We start from the raw sequence: 16,630 nt of genomic DNA, 5'->3' as shown, positions 1-16,630 counted from the left end.
TATCAAGTAAAATATTAGAGAATATAGTTTTTATTTTTGAAACAATTTGAAAGTTCTAGTAAGTTTTGTTTTACAATGTATTTGAATATCAAAATTATTTTGGTAAGGTTTAGTTTAGCATACTTTTGAAAAAATATTCCAATAGGACAAAGAGCAAAGTCTGGTTAAAAATTAAAGTGACAGCTAAAGAAGAAGGCATTATGAACAGAAAGTCTGAGCCATGAATTTAAAAAAAAAGTATTTACAGAAGCCAATCATTATTTGCAAAGAATTATGTCATCATTAAATTCTAAGATTAATTTTATATTAAGAATGGGTTTTTTAATTACTCTCACAAAAGTTTCTTCTTATACCAACATATGTGCACACGGGCCACGAGTTCATGTTATTAAATAATTTAATAAATTGTATTATACCTGGTGAACAAAAAAAAAATATTGGGGGTTTTAATTTATTATAATATTACTTCTATGACATGTACAATGCTCCTCATTAGCATAACTCTGCCTGGGATCAATTGAATGACACTTCCCCAACTACTGGATTGGTCAGCATGGACCCAATTAACAAAACAAAATTTAATAACAGGTTACAACATTTTACTGTTTTAAAACAAAACACTACACAATGTATACGCAATAAATCTATTTGAAGCTAAGGAATAAAAAATAAAAATACTGAAAATGACAAAAGCATTATAGAAATCTTTCTCGAGCGAGTGATTGTGAATTTTACATTTTTTTTGTTAATAAAAAACACTGCGATAAATTTTTTTTCAACTACATTCATATCGTTTTTGGGGTGAAAATAAACAAACACCATTCATATTACCAAAGTCAGTATATCACAATCTAAAGCTACTACTGAAGTCATATCAATAAACTCCAAAAGAAAAACATCTTAGCATAAGACATAGCTCTTATGTCATAGGAGAATAGGAAGTGTTTGATTTAATATATATATATATATATATATATATATATATATATATCAATCACACATTCACAACAAATTCTCACCATCAAATTCACGGGTTTAATAGTTCAAGATAACTTGGAACAAATATTCAACTTAACATCATCACTGAGTAGTTTATACTAAATGCAGATTTTTGTTAAAATGCATCCACTGGTTGAGATGGGTAAAATAATGTGATAAATGTTTGTACAAATGGAGCTAGAGTGGGGAGGTCTTTTATTGACTGCACATTTGAGTATTGCCAGTCTGTGTCGTGCATTAGCTTTTGAACAAGGTTTTCTAATCGTATGTTGTTTGTTAAAATGCGGTTAACTGTTGAAGAAAGTGTATTTGTGATAGAAACTTAAATAATGTGTTATTCAGAAGGTAGTTAAAAAATTTTGTGAAAAAGATTTGGTGTAAAAAGAAACTGCCCGACACAGGTCAGTTTTAATGATGCAGGTAATATGTAACATTAAAGCGGCAGTTACAAGATCGCATAAACATTTGTAGATATTAAGCCAAGAAAAGAACATTTTACTTGGTTCAGCGCACACTGCAGTGAGGAGAATGATAAATGTTATTCATATCGAATGCAGGTTTTCCACGAGTTAATGCTGATTTTGCTAAAGGGGTACACATTGCTGTGAATGGTAACTTGATTAGAGGTAACATTAACATTTTAAATAAAATGTTTTTCACAGATGAAGCACGGTTTCACCTTGGCGAGTATGTTAACAGTTAGAAATACCTGATCGGGGTGAAAACCCGCACATTTTCTTTAAATCTTTCCTATACCCACAAATAATAAGCATATGTGTGTGGTTTCAAGGTAGCAAATTATAAACCCTCGTTTTTTTTAATGGATCTGCAGTCTACCTAGAAATTATCCAAAATTTCATTGTCTTACTCTAAGTGGATGGGCATGACTGCTGGTCATACAGTTCACTCTACTCTATATTAAGAGTGAGATTCTTTAAGATTTTTTTGGTGGAAGAATCATTTTTAAAAGGTTGTGGGCACCAAGATTCCCTGATATTGACTAATCCAAACTTCTTTCTGTGGAGTTAATCAAAATAAATTTTTTATAGGAGCAATTCACACACCTTGCAAGAAATTCAAGATAAGCATTACCAATGTCATCAGAAAATACACAGGGTGCAGCCAAAAACATGGTCAAATGTGCTTAACAAGTGCAAAGAAATGAGTGGATGGATATCATTTTCAACACCTTCTGTAAATTATGGCACCCTCTTTTATGTTTAATACTCTGCACATATAAATCCATTCTTTAACATGATCTGCAGAAAGTATGGAAAAATGAATAAAATAAACTAATTGTAGCATATCCCAGATTCTTCCTATAACTTCTGCCCCAATCTTAGTGACTAACAATATAATTAAATTTTATTTTTATTACATGAAAAATTGGTTCCTGTTGCTGCTGCTGCTGCTGTTGTCGTTGCTGTCTTCGTCATCATCGACGTGGTCATAGTTGCTATTGTTGTCATCTTCCTGATAACTGTATCTCTTGAAATTTATTTAGTGATTTTTGCATTTTATTCATCTGCTGAGATTGTGAAGAATTTTCAGCACTTATTATTGGAAATTTATCAATATTTGGAAGCCAATACAGCTGTTGTTCTTTTTTTTGGATAAAGTGGGAAATTCCTTGACTTTTGGAGCGACTATAGATATTTTTCCAGATGTAAACATTATAGATAAATTCACTGGTTTTGATGGTTTGAATGTTTTCAGTGGCTTCAATGGCCTCTGTGGTTGCAATGGCGGCTTCAATGGTTGCAATGGCCTCTGTGGTTGCAATGGCGGCTTCAATGGTTTCAATGGCCTCTGTGGTTGCAATGGCGGCTTCAATGGTTTCAATGGCCTCTGTGGTTGCAATGGCGGCCTCAATGGTTTCATTGGTTTTATTGGTTTAAATGTATTTTTTGGTAGTAATATTGATCTGTCATATTTTTTAATGTTCACTACTTGAAATGACAATGGCTGTAAAGCCCTTGAATGATATATCAGTAAAGTACTTTTACTACACAAACCACCACCTTTAGCACGTGGTCCGTTCGCACATGATTTTGAAGAAAGCCCTTGTGATTGTTGTACAGTTATCGATGAAGTTAATGGCCCTTTATTAGATGACCTATTTGCCACCGGAACAGGAGCACAACTGATATCCATTACTGATGGATCTGAAGGACATGAGCATGATGATTGTGGTGGTGAACACTGCGATATAATTTCTTTAGTTGGTTCTCTACCTTCTGGGCACGGATACAATTGTGACATACCCGTTGAAGGACACAGTAACTGTTGTGATATGTTTATCATTGTCGGCATTTGTCCACTCTGCTGCGATTGCTGAATTTGTAACGTGTTTTGCTGTATAAGCGGTGCTTTGGAATCTGCTAAGAAATGAAGCATCGATGAAGTTCTGGCTGATGATGATGTTCGAGTCTGAAAAGAGAAAAAAATTGTACATCTTCAAATTTATAAAAACAATAAATACTACAAACACATGCACGTGCACACGCACTCACAAAAAATGATTCACATAAAATGAAAAACTTTCAGGACATGTTCTGATGGTGAAAATAAAGAAATAACTACATAGAAACAGAGGTTTGGAAATTGTTCATTAAAGAGTATAGGCTTGTGAAAGATTTCATCTTTCAGTAAAGTTAAGCCACTGTAATTCTTGGGACTCAAATGAAGAGATGAATTTAGCGGTTGTATATGAAATCTGACCTCGATAATTGAAAAAAAAAGAATAGTTTCCAGAATTGCATTTTTATTCAATTTCAAGAAATCACTGGTAAAAGACAAAAGATCGGGGTCAAAAAACACACTATTTTATGTTTGGCATAAAATAACTGTTAAATAGATAATATATTAAACTTATTAAACAAAAGTTTTAGAGAATTTGATTCCAAAAAAATTTATCCTTCTTACTATTATAATATTTAATAACTGTTTTACCACAAAGTACATGTACATTATTACAATCAGAAAAAAATTTAAACAATTAATTTTTACACTGAGGTTTTCCTTGTCTTCACTATTAGTGGCAGAATATTGCAATATAATTGAGAAACCTTCATAACACCGATGCTGGAGTTAATGTCATAAAGCCATAGACGAGTATGTAAATTTCATTTATCGGAAACAAATATGATTTAATCAGCAAATCACTCAAAAATATAATTATATAACATACTATATAAACTTACTCTAACTATCCTAAGAATTTAATAAAATCAATGATTAAAAAATTCTTTAAGATCAGGTCACTTCACATTTTAAGCAAACATTTATGTACAAATATACATTCATAGAATATAAAAATATACTTTCTTTGGTAGTAAAAAAGATTATATATTTAAGGTCAAGCATTTTGACAAGAATGGGTCAGACACCAACGTGATTAATTCTTTAAAAATGAACAACTTTATTATTGAAATGAGAAAGTTAACAGAAAGGTAGGACGACAAGTGCCTAAACGTAGCCAGAAATAATCTTGAAAAATAGCATTAGTATATAGTGAGGATACTTGCTATAAAATCATACGGATTATTATATTTGTTTCTCACATGAATACCACCAGCTTTTTTTACTCTTAGTTTCTTGGAATTTGACCCCTTTTAATTTCACAACATGTAAGCAAAATGACATTTTCCATAATGTCTATAACACGGTAACTATCAGTGCTGACTATTGGAGAAACAATAAAATGTTTTAGCTAGTTTCATTGTAACATACCAAAACCGTTTTAGTGAAGTTAATTATTCTCTGTAATCAAGGTTTCACAGTAGACTAATTGCTACCAATTTATTGAATAATTTTGATTCTGTTAATGTAACACTTAATTCTTAAAATTTCATTATCAAAATGCTAAGAAGTTTGCACCTGCTTGTCATTCTCAGTATTTTTATTATTTCTTTGCTTTAAAAATAAATTAGTTACGTATAGTGGTTAGTTTATTTTTAGCATATTAATGTAAACATTGCTGTGCCTTACATTTAAATATATACTTGCCACCGATTCACTTTCATTTTCATTTTTACTTCCATTTTCATTTAAATCACTGATGCCTCCTGAGTTGTCACTACAATTTCCATTCTTAAAATAAAACAAAAAAAAATTATAACATAAAATGAATCATTAATTAAAGATTGAAATAAAATAATTGTTAAACTTTCGCCAGTTCATATACATGATACCTCTCTACATCTACATTCAAAGGTTAATGTTGACAAAAATTAACAAATAACTGGTTTCAGATAAGTTGCTGAATTATCTTGAGTTTAACTGTCCCTGTATAGGCCACTTTAAGGCTTCAGAAAATTATAGATAATTATAGATTGAAGCAGAGTAATCTGGTTTACTGATGAAAATGTTGTCTACTCAATACAAAGCTAAGCTATTAGGTAAGTGTAGTAGATTTGATGAGCTTACTTCAAATTATCACCAATGTCATCATCAGTGGATACATACTTATTTTTAGAGGAAAATTCTGCCTTTCCATTAAATTAAAAAAAAATCAGTTTGTAGAAAGAACTTGTGCCCAAAATTGTGACAACAAATTTTAACAGTTTAGATCACACACTATGCTGTTTATATATCAAATCCTTCAATTTCCAAAAATTGTATTTATAGAAAGCAGTAATTATTACTTGCCCTGAATTATATCATCCTTAAAATCGACATTCATATTTTTTAGGAACAATGGATTTTTGTAGTACTTTAAAAAAAATATCCTCTTAGCAACAACACATGTACAAACGGGCCACAGCCAATATTAAAACACGTAATATTTTGTATTATACCGAGTGAAAAGAAATTGGGGTTTTAATTTGTTACAATATCTCTTGGATGATATGTACAGTGCTGATTTAAGGTTGGAATAAAGAAGCAAAAAGCAAAGTGTTAGTTGCACACATGGACATAGATTGATTCTCTATCTTTCTGCTAGACTGCATTGTTAGCAAAGATGGTGCTTGAAAGCAAAATTAGAACAAAAAGCATTTTGTGTTACTCAGTATGATTACATATTTACTTAGTGAATCTATAATTTTAGTTCTAATTGCGTTCCATACAGTTTTAATTGTGATCCTGTGTCTGGCAATAACATTCGTCAATGACAGAATCAGTTTGAAACAATAGAATATCTGTGTAAAAGCAAAAGTACGGGACAATCGAAGGAATCTGAAGAAAATGTTAAACAAGTCATGGAGTCAGATAAAAGAAATTGGTTGTGATATTTTGGATACAATTACTGTTATTATAAATATTATAATATAATATATTATGTTATTATAAATATTATAATATAATATATTATAATATTATAAATATTATACATATTTTTAATCTTACATTTGCAAATAAACTTGCAGATTTAGTTCCATTTTTCACTTCAGCTCCACAATATATACAGTTGTTTCCTGTAGACGAACTGTCATTTCCATTCTTAAAATGAAAAAAAAAATTATGTAAATAAAAAATTTTTATAAACAAAATTAACAATTATTAAACTGAAATAAGGCGGTAAATGAAATATTCATACATCTAACCTACCAATTACTACCACTGATACTATATTTTTAATACAGAATGATTGCAAAGTCGCGCAACCCAAATTTTTCTGCTTCGTAAGAATATCAATTAAATTTGTAAAAGATATTTTAATTAGGGTAATTATTTATGACAATAGTGTATGGTAGCACTGCTGGATCATGGCCCCGGGGTAACAGTGGGCGTGGCACCAAGCAGTTTGTTTATTCCAAGCAGAAATTTGTTTTACGCAAGATTAATGCATCTTTATTGTTGCGAGTTACTGTCATAGGCACACTTTAAACGGCAAGGAGTGTGGTTGTTACAAGAGGGAAATTGAGATTTATTTCAACTCCCTTGACGGTTAGGTTCGGTCAGCTAAAAGCCCAGGGTGCCTATGCAGTCCAAATTGAATTAGGTGAAGTTGTCGAGAGATGGAGCCTCGATGTTCTGCAACACACGTACGTGGTCAGGGGTGATCTGCCAGGTTTTCCAGGTTGGAAGAAGTTTTTCATCGGTGACAGCAAGTCTGCCGTACTGTGCAGGAAGTCTTTAGACAGTATCTTCATACAGCAGGCCTCTGACACACATCCCATCATCAAGCTTGCCGTGGATGATCTGAATATTGCTGTCATTAGTTCGTACTTTCAGTACAGAGATCCCACCTGCACAGCATTTGGAATGACGGGATTGTTAGATTGGTAGCAGATGTCCTATTCTTATAGGAGTTGATGCAAATGCCAAATCGGCTCTTTGGCACAGTGAGATCACAGATGATGGTGGGGAATTGATCTAAGGTTTCATCACGCAGCATCATTTTGATGTCTTTAATACAGCCAGCGAATCGTCTACCTACATCAGTGCAGTTGGTTTGCAGAGGGCCTTCCATGGTACCAACATCAATGTTACCATGGGTAAGGATATCCCTGTTAGGATTCTTAACTGGTCTATAGTTGATGATTGCGAGAGTGATCATCAGCTAATAGTTTTTGAATTGGTAGGTGGGCTGCGTAATGTCTTTAGGGGGAACGTTCTTGTTCAGCAGGAGAGCTTCCTGCACAGGCATGCAAATTGGCCTAGGTTTTTAAACATTCTTGCGTCCAGGCTGCGAGTTTTTGCTTGAAGTCTGGATGAACACAAATCACAGAAAAACAATCAAAGCAATATTATATATAATGAAGATTGATGTATAAGAGATTTAGTTGCGATTGTTCAGAATTTAAATAACAATTATGATTTTTAATAATAATTATCCCAATATATTCTTTTCATATAACTAAAAATAAATATACCAAAAATGACAATAAAAGCATTTCTTTCTTGGGTGTGTAACAACAAATTTTATTTTTTCTTATTAATAAAGAATCCTGTGATAAATTGATTTTTTCAACACATTCATTTCTTTTTTGAGGTGAAAAGAAACAAATAGCATTCATATTACCAAAAAATAAATCACAATCTAAAGCTACTTTTTATTAAGTCATATCAAGTTCCAAAAGAAAATAATAAAGCTACTTATTAAGTCATATCAACAAGTTCCAAAAGAAAATAAACTTAACATTTTTTTGGGGAATCTTATAATTAAGACAGCTGCTTCACACAGTTGCCCATTTATAGGAGTAGCAACTTTTGGGTAGCACCTCGTGTGTGTATATATATATATATATATATATATATATATATATATATATATATATATATATACACACGAGGTGCTACCCAAAAGTTCGGGGAATTTTACCATAAAAATAAAATAGCTTACCATAACTTATTTCCACTGTCTCCTTCAAAGTAATCCCCCCTTGGACATTGATACAGTGATCCCAGCATATTTCCCATGATTCCATGCATCCCTGGAAGTCTGCAGGTATAAGTGTTCGAAGCACATTCTGCGTTTCTTCCTGAATCTCAATTGTTAAAAAGACGGTCTTTCAATTGAAATTTTATTTCCGGAAAGAGAAAAAAGTCACACTGGGCAAGGTCAGGCGAATAGAGTGGATGGGTAATCACTACCGTCTTTCTGGAAGCCAAGAAATTCCGAACAGCTAGCAATGTATACGCGGGCGCGTTGTCATGGTGCAGAATCCAACTGTTGTTACCCTACAGATCTGAATGTTTGCACCTAATGCTTTCACGTAACCGCTTCAAAGCTTCACAATAGAACATCCTACTGACAGTTTGACCAAGAGGAACAAATTCCTTATGGATAATGCCTTTGATGTCGGAAAATACAATCATCATGGACTTCAAGTTGCTGCAAACTTGGCGTGCTTTTTTTGGCCACGGTGAACTTGGCGACTTCCACTGCAACTACTGCTATTTAGTTTCAGGGTCATACCTGTACACACGTCTCATCACCGGTTATGATGTTGGAGATGAAGTTAGGGTCATCTCTTGTTGAATTTTTCAATTCACTACAGACAGCTACGCGATTTTGTTTCTGGTTACTGTTCAACAGTCTCAGTACGAATTCTGCAGCAATGCGTCTCATGTTCAAATTGTTCGACAACATGCATTGCACGGACCCATATGACATTTGTACAATTGCACAAACATCACGGATTGTTTGTCTACAATCTGCAACAATAGCCTCTCGCACTTTCGCGATGTTTTTTGGTGTTGTGCTTGTTGATGGTCTTCCTGAACGCTCATCGTCATCAACTGTCGTTCGTCCTCTTTGAATTGTTTGTACCACAACAAAGTTTTACTTTTACTCATAGCATTGTCACCAAATGCTTCCACAAACATGCGATGGGTTTCTGCACCAGTTTTTTTAAGCATAAAGCAAAATTTGATGCAGGTTCTTTGCTCTTTAAAGTCTGCTATTTAGAACTTCGCTGAAGCAGTAAAACAACGTTACACCACCGCACAAAAAAGTCAACAATGCAGCCTCTCACAGTCACAGCTGTTGTAACACTGATTCAAAAAGAATACAGTTAGCCACATCGTGCGGCAGCAGGTCGTACCAACAATGGTTCGCGTGCGAAATTCAAATTCCCCAAACTTTTGGATAGCACCTCGTGTGTGTGTGTGTGTGTATATATACATACATACATGAGGGACATTCAATAATTAAAAATACAAAATGATGTAGAAATAAACAGTTTGTACTCTTGTACTTTCATGACTTTAGGTTGGTATCAATGGAATGAGCTGAGAACAGCTGACGAATAAAAATTGCTTTGTTTATAATCTCAATATTGCATTTAATGATATCGTGTCTGCTTGAAGTTTCCACATTAGTTGAACAATATTCAGTGATCTGCTTTTTGCTAGGTGAAAAACCAGCTAAAATCTTTTCTCAAATGAATTTACAGTATGGTGAAAGTTGTATGAATCACAGAAATTATAAGTGGGTAGAACAGTTCAAAAATGATCAAACCTGTGACAAGCAACGTCCTGGCCGGCCAGTTGAAGTATCAACATCCTTGTAATATGTCTGGTCCTGAAGACCGACATATTACAGTTGAACATATAGCAAAAATAGTTGCAGTTGCAGAAAGTGTTAGCACAGTTCATAACACCAGCAAAACCAGTGCAAGGTGGGTCCCGAAAGAGTTAACGCAACAAAAGTAAACAAGACTCGAAGTGTGTACAGACTTGAAAGAACGCTATGAAAGGGAAGGTGACCCTTTTCTAAACATGATTTTAACAAGTGATGACAAAGCACGAAATGGACCAGCTCACCTGTCCAAAAGAAATTCAGAACCCAAGCATCAGCGGGGAAAAGTCATGTTGACAATCTTTTGGGATGTCCAAGGTGTCGTCTTTTGTGATTGTGGAAAATCAACATACAGTAAATAGTGTCTACTACTCAAGACATGTTGATGAAAAAAGTAAAGCCAGCAATGAGAGAAAAACATCGTGGATCTCAAAGAAAAGGCGTGATATATATATTGCTACATAACAATGCTCACCCTCACCCTGCCCAGCTGACCTGAGAAACCACTGGAAAAATGGGTTGGGAGATACTACCTCAACCTCCCTACAATCCAGATTTGGCTCCCTCGTATTTTCATTTGTTTGGTCCACTCAAGGAGGCACTACATGGAAAAAAGTTCAGAAACAATGAGGAGGTCAAAGAGTTTAGGGGAAAGTGGCTCAAAATAACAAAACAAAGACTTCTTTGCATCAGGTATTAAAAAAATTAGTTCATCGTTGAGACAAGTGTATTAATATTGGTGGGGATTATGTTGAGAAGTAAAAGTCTCATTTTGTAAAAATACAGTTTTTCTACATCAATTTTTTTAACATGAGTATGTTCTTATTTTATTTTTATTATTTGAAAAATTGGTTACCTGTTGTCTTTTTGTTAAACTGGATGTTGTCATCAATTGAGACTGATTTTGTGATTTTTGCATTTTATTTATTTGCAGAGACTGTGAAGAATTTTCACTACTCCTGTTTAATGTCATACGCTTAAGATCAAGGGAATCTTTCACATTCTTGAAATTGGGATTGATTATAAAAGAATCTAGTGTATCGGATGAAATTGTTCTAGATAAATTCAATGGTGTCAATGGTTTTTTTAGAAATAATATTGGTCTTTCTCCATTTTGATAAGAGTTATTTCCATTCTAAAAAATGAAACAAAAGACTATTACATAAGATATCAGTTAATGATTAAAAAAAAAATTAAACTAATTGATATTGATACAAACTATTACTTGTTAAAAAGAATCATAGAACTATGCTGTTTGAACAATTAGTTTTCTCTGTTTAACTTAATAAAAAATAATAAACAAGCACAAAATGAATATCAGAGTCGATAAAATTATAACATCAACCAGATCATTAATCAGCTTTGTGTAATAGTATTTTATTTTTCAAAAACTAACAGTTTTATTGTTAAATGAAAATTACATCCATATAGAAATTTACTAACTAAACACAACTGTAACTAAATATGCTTTCATTCTTTCTAGCGTATTAAAAAATTGTTAGGTTTATAAAACCTTACAGTTCCAGTAAGTTTTGTGTTAAAATACATTTTGAATATCAAAATTATTTCGGTGAAAACAGTTTTTCATATCGCTGAAAGAATATTACAATAAAACAAAGAACAAAGACTATGATTAAATAAAATTAATTAAAGATTAAATAAAGTGACAGCAAAATTATTAACAGCAAGTTTGGACCTTTAAGTTATTAGGGGCAGTCATTACTTGCAATGAATTAAGTCATTAAAATCTGAGATTTATATTTTTTTGTAGTAAGAATGGATTTCTAGCGCTTTAAAAATACATACTCTTAGAAGTTAAGCATGTACACATGCCACAGGTACATATTATTTCAAGTGAACAAAAAAAAAGTTACTATACTAAAATATTCATTTTATTTTAACAGATTTAATAGAGCAAAATAACTGGTTGTGATATTTTTCATATAATTAATATTATATGAATTTATTTTAATTTGCATTATATAAATTTTTTTAACTCTTACATTTGCAAATGAACTGGTAAATTTAGTTCCATTTTTCACTTCACTTCCACAAATTATACAATTGTTTCCTTTAGACCAACAGTCACTTCCATTCTGAAAATTAAACAAAAAAAAATTTGTACTAGATAAAAAATTTATCTAAAATTAATTAACAATTATTACACTAAAATAAAGCAATTAAATTAATATTCATATAATTGTAGCGTACCAGTTTTATTATACTGATACTATAATCTGAAGTTCAATTTGGCATTCAGTGATCAGTTATGTTGCTAACATTAATTGCTTGTGGTAAAAGTTAAATTACAAAAATAAAATTAACATGATTGCCACTACATCCACTAAATATTGCCTGATTGGTAATAATATTTTATCTGTCTGTTTATTAAGACCATCATTTCATTTAAAAATTAAGATGTTCATTATTTAATTAAATGGGTGAATGAAACAATAACTTATTAATTTAGAAAGAAATTCTTTAAAAAACTGAGGTAATTATGGAAGTTCTTTGTTACAATATGTAACAAAACTACTCCTAGCTGGAACGAACATTAAGATCACAGAAACATTGTCAAATCAGTATTTATAAATTTTAAAAAAATTTAGTACATGTCCTCATTTTTTTTTAATAATTATGATTTTTACTAACAGTAATCATGCCCTGAGGTAGATAATCCCCACTTCCAGAACGTATAATCTATGTTCCTTCTCTAGGGCAGTAACAGTTGTACATTAAGAACAATACATTTTGGTGGTTACTGGAGCTCTGAATATTTAACAAACATGTGATAATTATTTGTAACAATTATTCTGACCTATTTCCAACTTCATTATGATAGTAGTGGACTATACATGACAATTGTGTTTTTTAACTAAACGATTTTTGAACAGACTTATACCATCTTTAGAGCTGGCGATATGCTGATCAGGATCAACATGACTGCAGGTGTAACAGAAAGCCTTCCACTGTCCACATGCCCCCCTGCAATAGCAAGCATGTAATAAGATAGTGCCCATGTATGTCGATGCATGGGAGCCCTGAAATCTTCAGCGAATAGGGGCCTGGAGTCAGTGCAGAGATTACACATCTGTACTCAGCTAGGACATATGTCAATTTCTCCGGAGTACGAGGCCTCCGTGTTTATTAGCCCTGGAGTGGGAGTGAACCCGTGTCTAGCTTTGTTACAGAGGAGATCAATATTCATTCACGGTGTTTATGGGCACTTTCTTCAGAAGGTGCCCATAAACACCCTTGTTCAGAATCAGCCGATAGAATGGTTCAAGAAAATCTGCCGATTCTTGAGTGCCTGGGAGGTAAGGTGTGCTACTGGTTCTGTGAAGGAAATTTGCAAGACTTCTTACAGTATGTTAGTGAATAATATTCAATCTCAAAAAATTCAAAGTTTTAAAGAAGATCGGATTTCCCTGTGCTTGTGTAACCTCGTAGCACCTTAACTCATCACAAGGAGTTTGGAAGAAGGAATAGTGGAAGAATTGTCACGACAAGGAGTGACTCAATACCGCAGATTGACCATGAGCGGAAATGGTCAACCATTTCACCTCTTCCTTCTGCTTTGCTTGTGTTAAAATTCAACAAACCCTCTTTACCCAAGAAAATACATGGTGGTATACATTGTCATTTTGATATGCAAGCTTTCATTCTGCAACCCGTGCATTATTTAAAGAGTCAGTGTTTCAGACATTGGCAGTCAGATGTGATGGGTAAGAAATTTGCATTTGTGGGGCAGAAAGTCATGGAATGCAATCTGTGCAAAACTCCTCCAGTTTGTGACAACTGAAAAAGGAAACACCATTGTCGTTCAGGAAACTGTCCAAAATCAGTAGAATGAAATCTTTGAAAAAAAAATCAGTAAAACCTGTCAAGTTTTAGCCACCAATGGATACTCTACATAAGGATGTTAAGGAGACATCTGAGACAGCCAAAAACACCAGTAATTCAATCAGTCATAAGGCGAAGGAAGGTATGGCAATGGTACAGAAGTAACTTTGTGAAACGTAGGTCTAATTTGAACACAGAGACTGTTCAGCATAAAACTATGGAGACTCCAAAAGCACAGAGAGCTCAGATAGATAAAGTACTTCAGCAACACAAAATGTCTTCAGGAGTGCATCAAGTTTGGATTGTGAGACAACAATGCTAACCTCTCCATATAGGTTGGTATAACCTGATGCCAGCCACTAAACTTCCCTTGTATCAGAGATGGATGAAGATATCAACTCCGAGGCCTCAGACCCCTGTCATCAGACGCAGAGGCTGTTAAGAGAAAAGAAATAAGAAGGGATGACCCCTAAGGGAAAACCTAGGAAAATATACAATGAGATATGTTTTAAATCAAGATTTCCTAAAGTTTGTAACATTTTTATTAAAAAGAATGTTTTAATAGTTGTTAGTGCTTAATAACAAAGTAGAAAGTTTTTTTTTTTTTTGTTTGAGAAAACGGCTGAAGACCAAAGTAGCTGATATCCATAATCCACGGAAAAAACTAATAATCCCTATGTCATATTAGTTCATAATATAATTAACACAAAAGAAATTAGTAATACTATTGTTGTAAAAATAAATCTGTAACTTAAATGAATCTGTTAGAAAATAATACCAAAATGTATATGCAATAAATTTACTTGAAGCTGAAAAATAAAACAAATATATTAAAAATTACAATAAAACATAATAGGAATTGTTCTCTAGTTTGTAATAGTGAATCTTTACTTGCTTATTAATAAAGTATCTTGTGATTAATTAATTTTTTAACCACATTCATTTCTTTTTTCAGGTGAAAAGAAACAAATAGCATTCATATTATCAAAGCCAATACATCAAAATCTAAAGCTAATTGTCATAAGTCACATCAATAAGTTCTAAAAGAGAAACAATCTGTTTAATATTTTCTTGGGATGTATTTTGTCAAAGTTATCTTAGCATAAACACATACCTTGCACACAGCTGTCCAATTAGAGGACAATTGGCAGTGTTTGTGTGGGTTTATATAATAAGAAGAATCAAGATCAATCAAAAATATATAAATACTCCCTGTAATACACTTTAAATACATTACTCTAACATGGGTTGTAGAAAGTATAGAAAATGCCTGAATACATTTTCATTAATGACTAATATAAGCCAATTTGCCCAATAAAGCTCTCACAGAACATATGTTCTGGGTGAGCTCTTCTACATCCCATTTTTGCTGTATCTTTTGAACTAATGAGTTTCTGACAATTTGCCCCTTTGCTCTCACCTTAGTGACTAACGACATAATTAAATTTTATTTTTATTACTTGAAAAACTGGTTACCTGTTGTTGTTGACTTCCTGATAAAGTTGATGTTATTGTTTCAGACTGATTTTGTGATTTCTGCATACTGTCTGTCTCCTGAGATTGTAAAGAATTAGTACCACTTGTTTTTCTATGCATCATACGCACAAGATCCAAGGAATCTTTCACATTCTTGAATTTTGAATTCATTAGAAAAGAATTTAGAGTAACTGATGTAGACGCTCTAGATAAATTTGATGGTATTGAATTTTTTAGGAATGATATTGATCTGCTTTGTTTTTCATTGTTCACTGCTGGAAATGATAGTTGCCGTAAGCCTCTTGAATGATATGTGAATGAATTCATTTTAGCACGTGGTTGCTGAGTTGTCAAAGGTAACCTATTGGCCGAACAACAAGGTGACTTACACAATACTTTAGGAGTATCGACAGCTAGTGCACATCCACAATTTTTCACTGGTTCATTTACAACTTCAGGAGCATAGCTACAGTCCATGTACCCCATTACTGGTGGATCTGAAAGACATGAGCTACGTAGTGTTGGTGGTGATGGTGTTTGTAAACAGCACTCTGCCATTAAAATTTCTTTAGTAGGTGATCCATCTTGTTTGCATGGATACCTTTGTGACATACCTGTAGAAGAAGGATATAGTAACTCTTTTGACATTACTGTTGATGGCATCTGTTCATTCATAATTTGCTCTTGAGACACCGTTAACGGAGTACGAAATGAAACCTGTTGTGGTTGCTGCTTTTTCAACGTATTTTGCTGAACCTGTAATGCAGTAGAATTTGTTACAAAATAGGTTTTGATAAAGTTTCTCCAGCTAATAGCTGGAGAAGTAAGTATATACTTCTGTAAGGTAATCTTGTCAAGAAAATTAAATCTTCTAGTTACTACACAACTCTGAATTTAATTCAGTTATAAAATCTAATATTATATCAAAATTTTCTGAAATCCAGAAGTTTAATTAAATGATTCTATATAATTCTCGACAGTAGTATAGAAACCACAGGTGGTTCTGCATAAAAAACAGTCATCCTTACTTTCAGAGAAAGCTGGAACATCCAAGGGATACCATACTTTAAACTCCCTATTTCACCATATATTTTTCAACCATATCCACTCTTTTACTATGTAAATTTAACAACAAACGCACATTCATCATGGAAAATAAACTCTCAGGTTCTGCATCAGTTGCTGTATTTTGTTATTTAATGCAGGTTTTTTTTACATTCATCTCAACCGCTCTTTCAACATGTATTTTTTCAGTAAATTCACCTTTTACTATGTGAATTCCTCAATTAATGCACATTCATCATGTAAAATATACCCTCCAATTCTGCATCAATAGTCGTAGTT

At 32.9% G+C, this 16,630-nt stretch overlaps 1 protein-coding gene across 2 annotated transcripts in view; it reads right to left on the bottom strand.

The window, feature by feature from the left end:
* Positions 1 to 2,345: 2,345 nt before the first annotated feature.
* LOC142333277 (uncharacterized) overlaps positions 2,346 to 16,630 on the bottom strand; it is a 54,463-nt gene continuing 40,178 nt past the window's right edge. The window contains exons 8-13 of one of the 2 annotated variants that reach the window (XM_075380288.1): positions 15,287 to 16,042; positions 11,971 to 12,063; positions 10,824 to 11,102; positions 6,349 to 6,441; positions 4,990 to 5,091; positions 2,346 to 3,429 (exon numbers count right to left, since the gene is read on the bottom strand). In XM_075380288.1, coding sequence (XP_075236403.1) covers positions 2,557 to 3,429; positions 4,990 to 5,091; positions 6,349 to 6,441; positions 10,824 to 11,102; positions 11,971 to 12,063; positions 15,287 to 16,042 — 2,196 coding nt within the window. In that variant the 3' untranslated portion in view covers positions 2,346 to 2,556. The remainder of the gene's footprint in view (positions 3,430 to 4,989; positions 5,092 to 6,348; positions 6,442 to 10,823; positions 11,103 to 11,970; positions 12,064 to 15,286; positions 16,043 to 16,630) is intronic. The other variant, XM_075380289.1, reaches the window with a different exon arrangement.

The sequence above is a fragment of the Lycorma delicatula genome, chromosome 12, assembly GCF_047948215.1.
Source record: "Lycorma delicatula isolate Av1 chromosome 12, ASM4794821v1, whole genome shotgun sequence".
In the NCBI taxonomy this organism is placed as follows: domain Eukaryota; kingdom Metazoa; phylum Arthropoda; class Insecta; order Hemiptera; family Fulgoridae; genus Lycorma; species Lycorma delicatula.
This window is presented reverse-complemented; position numbering and strand designations above follow the sequence as displayed.